The 7,837-nt window shown below is 39.5% G+C and overlaps 2 protein-coding genes across 2 annotated transcripts; one reads left to right on the top strand and one right to left on the bottom strand.

Moving 5' to 3' along the window:
* Positions 1–4,658: 4,658 nt before the first annotated feature.
* Positions 4,659–5,499, top strand: LOC116654918. The gene is made up of 3 exons (XM_032451563.1): positions 4,659–4,743; positions 4,889–5,039; positions 5,093–5,499. The coding sequence occupies exons 1-3, from the start codon at positions 4,659–4,661 to the stop codon at positions 5,376–5,378; spliced, it is 522 nt and encodes a 173-aa protein (XP_032307454.1). The 3' UTR covers positions 5,379–5,499.
* A 608-nt stretch (positions 5,500–6,107) lies between these two features.
* On the bottom strand, positions 6,108–7,100 carry LOC6497753 (protein CDV3 homolog). The gene is given in 2 exon segments (XM_001961387.4): positions 6,108–6,949; positions 6,952–7,100. Coding segments are annotated over 2 exon segments (756 nt in total). The 5' UTR covers positions 7,010–7,100; the 3' UTR covers positions 6,108–6,251.
* Positions 7,101–7,837: the final 737 nt, after the last annotated feature.

Genomic DNA, 7,837 nt, shown 5'->3' with positions numbered 1-7,837 from the left:
AACAAAAAAATTATACTTTTTATTATACCCTTGCAGAGGGTATTATAATTTTGGTCAAAAGTGTGCAACGCAGTGAAGGAGACATCTCCGACCCTATAAAGTATATATATTCCTGATCAGGATCACCTCCTGAGTCGATATGAGCATGTCCGTCTGTCCGTCTGTCCGTCTGTCTGTTTCTACGCAAACTAGTCTCTCAGTTTTAAAGCCATAGAGTTGAAACTTTGCACACACCCTTCTTTCCTTTTCAGGCAGTATATAAGTCGGAACGGCCGGGATCGGTCGACTATATCCTATAGCTGCCATATAACTGATTGATCGGAAATGCCATAACTTTGGTGTTTTTTAAGATAAAGGGTTGGGAGTTTCTACACATGTTATATTTGACCAGAATATCTTATGTGCAGAATTTCGTAAGGATCGGCCGACTATATCCTATAGCTGTCATAGAACGATCGAAATTGGCATAACTTTGGTGTTTTTTAAGTTAGAAAGATGGGATTTGGTAGAGATTCTATTTTGGGAAAAACAATCTGATTTGTCGAATTTCATAAGGATCGGCCAACTATATCCTATAGCTGCCATATAACTGATTGATCGGAAATGCTATAACTTCGTTGTTTTTCAAGTTAGAAGGATGGGAGTTTCAATGGATTCCTCTTTTGGCAAAAAAATTCGATTTTCCAAGTTTTATAAGGATCGGCCAACTATATACGATCCGCTATATATCTAATAATATAAGATGGGTGGCGCCACCTAGCGGACTGCGACTCAGCTGCAAGGGTATATAAACTTCGGCTCCGCCCGAAGTTAGCTTTCCTTTCTTGTTCAATTTTTCAATAGACATGTAACTGTATTTCAATTTAAGTTCTGATATATTTTAGATATGAATTCGCTTTATACATGAAAGAACAATGGCGTAACCATATGCCATTTAATTACACGCAATCGTTTTGCGGATGCTGGGGGCTGCCTAGCGGGGAGTCTTTTTCATTTAAAATGCAAATAAATGCACTTTTCATATGAAATGAACAATTTTGTTTACGCCCTTAGGTAGAGAGGGACAGTGGGGTCATAAATATTTTTACAATAGCGTTCGATAATAATGCTTTACTTGCCAAAAAGTGAGCATAAATGTGAAAAATATTTTGGTGATTTTGTTTGAAACATTAATTTATTGCTTAAATGTAAAGAATGCTTATTTGTTCTAGTTTAAAATATAAATTAGTGACCGTATTTATATATAATTATTTTTAATTTTTGTGTACTTTGGAATTCATTATAAATTACATCCAATTAAATAAAGGAAAGCCGAATACCATTTGCCGACAACTACCTCAATGAGTTGCTCTGTTCATTAAAAAGACCAAATTTATTGTTACTTCTTCTTGGCTGAAAGTTAAATGTAAGATAATTAAAGCAGAAGCTTCGCGAATGGCAATTATTTAACCGCAGCATATAAAATATGGTATTTATAAGTAAGTAATTCAAAATTTTAGCATGCTCATGCAGTAAAATTTTAATTTATTTATGAAAACGCAATAGCAGCAACAACAACGGCAAACAATCAACTGACCAAATTCAAACTGGCTGGCCAAGTTCTAAAACAAACATAACATGGTGAAAATATTTGCATATGAACTTTCATTTGGCTTACGATTTTGTTATTGTTTTTTTGTCGTTGCTCATGAATAATATGTTTGCTCGTTTCGAGTCGCCAACGAAACTGAAAGACGAAGTGAACTATCCAATGGTACTTCAGAAGGACCTTCAAAGTTAAAGTTTGAATGCAGGGAATTTTCAACAGAAACTGGTCACATAATTAGTGTCAATCTCGGAGCTCCTACACCAGCCTAATGTGTGCTGCTGCCCTCCAGAACCGCTCTGAATCTTTTATCCCCAGCATATGTTCCATCCAAGACTTGCCCACTTAAGTATGCAGCACAAAATTCTCGTACGCTGCAAGCTTACCAAAAATACCAAAGCCAAGACCGAAAACTGACTGCCATCTTGTTTGTATTTTTGTTAGTGTTAGTGCTGCCTTGTTGGAGTAAGTGTGTGTTGTGTGTCTGTGCTATTTACTTAGCCAAAACGTGCGTAAAGTTTTAATTATAAACTTTTTCTGACACTCCTTTGAAGAAAGTCCACCTTGGGTTAAATGTCTTCAAAAATTTCATCCTGTGGCCGGTATTAAACGACACTTTAAAGAGGCAATTTATTAGATTTATGGAAATTTGGCCAGACACCTGGCCTAGTAACTCTAATTAAGATTAATTGAATGATTTATGGGCTAATTTTTCAATCTGCCTTTGGTCAATAAACTTAAATGCATTCGTTTGAGCACTTGACTGTTGTTGTGTGCATTCCAAATATGTGTAAAACCTTTTTGTATAATTGAAAACTTTCTGGCCAGTGGAGAAAATCAATTTAATTTGCTGATGGGGAAAAAAATTAATTTGATGTCGATACGTAAATACATATATGTACTTAAATGGCAATGGTCAAGAGTGCAAATCAGATCAAATGGTTTATGAAGGGACATTTTATGTGAAACATGAAAAATCGAATGAAAAATATTTACTGAAAATTGAAAGCGTTAATGGATTCAAAATGAATTTAATTACAATATAAAATAAAAGTTTACATCTTTCCTATCATCATAACAGATAAAACATTTTTTCTTCGAACAATAATCAATACCTTTTCGGCAGCCATATAGAGAAGCGCAATTAGAACGGATAATGGTATGCTTCGCTTTAGAAATCAGCAAACGTCTTTTGTGGTACCTTTGTGCTAGCTTTTTGATTATTGTATGGAGAACTACCCTGCCCGACTCAGAAACCGAGTAAATCAGTGATTCAGCGAGTGATTGAGCAGTTGTTTGGATATGCACTTCAATAAAACATTCAATGCATAACTACAATGGGCATAAGCTATGCCTCAGTGCCAGAGTTCACTTGACTCGCACTAATTCCCGCACAAGGAGAATCGGGCTGTTTATGTCGATGTACGGACTGAACTGACGGAGCCAGACTGGAGCCATTCTGTCTTGCCACGAGTGCCTCCTAAATACGCATATTCAATTCCTTGGCTTAATGTATTCAGTTCCTTAAAAGTAGTGTTTCCAAACAAACAGAAAATGATACACTTTTTAAAATTCGCCTGATTCAGCTTTAAACTTTGTATTTATATAATAAATAAATCTTTAATTTAAGCAAAGAAAACAAAAAGTTATCGCCCCTAAATTTCCATAGCACGACGAACGTCGGGAAAACGAGGGACATTGAACTTCTTAGCACGCGTCCTAGGTACTGATGAAAAATAATAACACAACAACAAAGAAACCCGAAAAAGTATACCTAGAGGTAACAACTTCCACAAAGCCGCACGTAACATTAAACTTCACAGTCACAACATATTTGGCTCTGTGACGCTTTCCTTAAAGTTGCCACAAGCTTCAAATCAAATGGGAGCGCACGCCGTTGCAAATATGCAATGCTGGGTAATACGAGACTTGCACGCGATGGTCATGATGCATGGATACGGACAGGGAGTATGGTTTGCGGGTGCTGGATTCAGATGGTTATGGATCTGAAAAATACTCTTGCAGTCGACAAGTTAAGCAATTAAAAAAATGGAAGACTTTTAATTTTATGTCGGTAAGAGATAAGAAACTAATCTTATAAATGGGTTGATAAAAGTTCTATTATGGAGCAACGTGTTTGCTTATCTAAATGTTCACCAGTTGCAAAATGAAAACTATAACGACATAATATTAATTAATGCCGAATTTTATTGATTGCTAAAATAGAGTGAATAATAAAATAATAAGACTCAAAAAGTATAACATCCTTTACAAATTCTCTTAATTTTTAGCACATACATAAGCTTTGACTAAGTCAACGCTTATAAATCAACTAAATTAATTGCTAACTTTCCAAGTTCAACAAAGTTTGTTGGATTAAATTATACTGTTTAACTCTTGAGTACCTATCGCTTACCTGTTTATCTTTCAGTCGATAATTCTGGAAACGTTAAAGTATGATTACTCAATTAGCCATTCCATAGGCATTGTTCCATGCCCACGCCCACACAAACAAAATAAGCACAAACTCAATTAGATGCCATAACTAAATAATCACAAACACATTTACACAAACAAACCTCTGGGGTTCGGGACTCGACGACATCCAAGAAGCGTTGCTGAGGAAGCGGAAAAAAGTGCTGCAAAACCAGGTCAACAACAAGAACAACGTGGGCAACAATTTGGAAAACAATGAAGGCAAGGGCAGAAGGCATGCTTTTCCAAGCATTGCTTGGAATGTTCAGAAGCCAGAAACGCAACAGTCGCCTTCTAAGGCGCCTTCTGAGAGATCCGCAGGCCAGTCCTGGGGGGCGGAAAATACATGATAAGTCACGGGAGGAAAGGCATTCCAACATGTGACGCACGTGACAAAACTTGTCAAATGACTTAACTTCACTATGGCTATGAACCGTGCATCTTCTTGCTAACGCACTAAAAAGAATTACTGCTTTGGGTTTGTGCGTTTTGTGCCCTAAACGGCACGCCCAGGAAAACTTTGTTCTCTGTAAAACAATGGAAACGGAAGAAAAATAAATATCCGTCGTGGACTTGTTGCGCCTTGGATGGCTGAATTATGATATTTGTGAGCCGGGAAGATCGAAGTACCCTCAGCAACGCCATTAAGCACTCGACTCTGATGAAAGGACATCGAAGAGGAAGTATGTGAGATTCACAGATAGCTTTGATTTACACTAAAAGATTATTCAGAATGAGTACAATGAGCACTAATTGGGTAAAAAAAAAGTAAAAAATTCCATAAAAATGTGTGAAAATCAAGTAGGCTATGAAAATCGACCTTAGCAGGCCTTGAAAACGAACTTGACAGTTTAAAATTGTACGCGCTGTGTGAGCTGAGCACGGACTTCATTCTCATCTCGGTTCTAATACGACAAACATCTTTTGGAAAAGCCCAAATTTTTTTAATTCCAAATCCTACTTCCGTAACCAGGCTAATGTGAGTGTTTATTTATTTAAAATTTTTGTAGAAAAATTTTCTTTGTTTTTCAGAACAAGATGTGCAACCCGTGTATTAGCTCTATGCCCGGTACTTGCTGTGGACCGACAGGCGGACTGGGTCCTTGCATGCTGTGCGGACCCTACAACGGCCAATGGTTCCGATCGATCAACCACTGCTGCGGCCCCTGCGGACCATACGGCTGTTGTTCTTGCTACGGACCCCACGGCGGTCACTGTTAGCCTGCTTAGAAGGAAAGTAGGATTTAGCCAAGGAAGCCTAAAACAGGAAGTCGCTTCAGCAATGGAGCCTCTTCTAGCGAGAGTCCCTATAAAATAGTACAAGTTCGAAATGGAAACAAAACATTTGTGCGAGCTAATATTAGCGTGGGAACCTTAAAGATCTCCCGATTTGAAAAACAAACACCATAGTCGTTAATAAATTTATACGTATCAATTAATTTGTCGTTAAACTGATTAACACCTACTGTACACACCTAAAAACTGTTCTTAAACCGTAACAAATGGGCCTCGATGAAGAACTGTTCCTAAGTTTTTTTTTATACTAACTGTTTATAATAATATAGCTGTCGAAAGTGACACAAATCCTTGGATAACTATATTTAACAATTTCTGAATGCAGCTAAAAATGTATCGAAACCTTAAGGGAAAAAAGTTGATGGGGATCGATGGAACACGGTTCAGAGATTGTTTTTGAGTATAATATAACTTTGGAAACCCAGATTTTACAACATCTGAATTAGGCCAAGCCTTTTACTGATGTGGACAACAGTTTCGGGTACAAATAACTTTCCATTCGAAGTTTCATTGGAAACTAAATTTCCGGCTAGGCTTAAAATGAAACAATTTTTGGGGCCAATTTAGGTGTTGTTTGTGTGGCATGTTTTTAGCTGTGCTTCTTGTCCACGGGGTGCATTTAGGGCTTAAACCGATTTGATTGTAAATATTTGGCTCGTTTTCAGCTAACGATACGTCGGGGACCTGCCACAAAGTCGTGTAATGATTATGGGCCTGTTGAGCGCAAATTTATTGAGAAAAAACCTAGAAATAAGTTGGGCGAGCGGTATGGCTCTTTCCTTTATTAGACGCAGCTCCTACCCCAGTAACAGTCGTTGATCGCATTAAATTCGATAAGAAAACGTAAATATCTGCATCGAGGAAACAGAGAAACGAATAATGGCTCGATGCTGAGTTACTTGGCCCGCTTCAGAACTCTGGAGCCACTGAGGCTCGGAAAGTACTCCGGACTGTTCAGATCGGGGGCCTGTGGCTTCACCGAATATGTGGTCATGACCTTGCGAAGACGCGACTCCATATGGGGGCGTGGATTGAAGTCGCCCTGGCTGTGGCGTAGGGCTGGTGGGACATAAATCTGGCGCTTGGTTTCCAATGGCTTCTCACTCTTTACAATCTTCTCCACCTTCACTTGCTTCTGCGGTTCCCCTCGTGGAACCATCGTCTTCGCAATTTGGCCGTCAAGCTTCCAAGGGCATGTAACAAAAGCCAGAGGCTCCTTCGGCCCCTGGCCTATGTCGAGTCCATCTCCACCAGATTCGCGCTGCTCGGACTCTTGCATTTTCACCTCACCGCTGATAGTGAACGGAGCCATTGCACCGCAGCTCAAAGTCATCTGGATAGTGCGTGGCAGGTTCGTATACTGCCTACGATTCTCCTCGGTAAAATCAGACCACTCGTCCTCCTCGTCCATGGTCTCGTCCGAGAAACGTATTCCAAACTCCAGGGGCTTCAGGGCAGTATCCATGGATCCGGATGTTCCTTCCGTTATAGCATCGCCTCCGCGGCCCTTTTCAGAATTGGCAAAAGCCTCTTGGGACAACTTCGCGGATTCCTCCAGCGTTTTGTACAGCTCGTCGGTCGCCAAGTAGTTTGACTTTTTTTTTTAGACAATTTTTTATCCTTCTTGGCAAAGAAGTCATCAAGAGTGGACATTTCGAAGTGGTTGTAATTATTCAGCTTTTTTCTGGAGAAAAATCTCAATTTCGTGTTGATCGTTCTGATACCAAAATTTGTTTGACAAGCTTACGACGGTTGCTTCTGAAGGGTACTATATTTTTAATACAAGGCCTACTTGATAAGTGGAGTTAAAATAAGTATGAAACCAGCTTATTTCGGTTTCATATTCGGTGCTTTCATATTTATATTCAACACTTTTTTGTTTTAAACTCCTAAAAAAAGAGTGCTGGAAAACTGTCACGATAAACCTTTTATTCGACAAAGATTTTAATAAGTTTTCTTGAATGTGAAAAAATTAAGTCTTTTAAGATGAAAGCCCTCCCAATCGCTGGCACTATGATTTCTATCCACAACCACAGCCATCAAAACCGGACGGAAAAAGTTTCTCGTGCTCAAAAGGCGTAATAACATAATTTTTTTGTCGGTGTTTTGGTTGGAGAGATGGACTGCGTACTGTGTGGCAGGCATGCTATCTGGTGGCATATGCCACTAATTAGAATTATGTGCGCGTAATGCCCTGGCCACGCCTCGAACACTGGCAGTGCAGTGGCCGCCCACTTTGGAGTGGTGTGAGTGGCAGAGAGAGAGCCTTTTTATGCCACTGTGCCGTGGCACGAGTAGTCACATATGTTCATTATGTTTGCCAGCCGACAAGTGGGGTGGGGAGGGGCTGAAGGGGAACTGGAGAGGAGCTCCTCCAATCCTCGACGTCTGCTTGAGTAATTACCAGAAACCAGAAACAGAAACGCAATGTGAATGCGCTGGCAGGATGCAAGTGCAGGTCGTCCTTTTCGTCCTTGTCGC

The sequence above is a fragment of the Drosophila ananassae genome, chromosome 3R (genome assembly GCF_017639315.1).
Source record: "Drosophila ananassae strain 14024-0371.13 chromosome 3R, ASM1763931v2, whole genome shotgun sequence".
Lineage (NCBI taxonomy): Eukaryota > Metazoa > Arthropoda > Insecta > Diptera > Drosophilidae > Drosophila > Drosophila ananassae.
The sequence above is the reverse complement of the archived record's forward strand: the minus strand, read 5'-3'. Positions and strand labels throughout refer to the sequence as shown.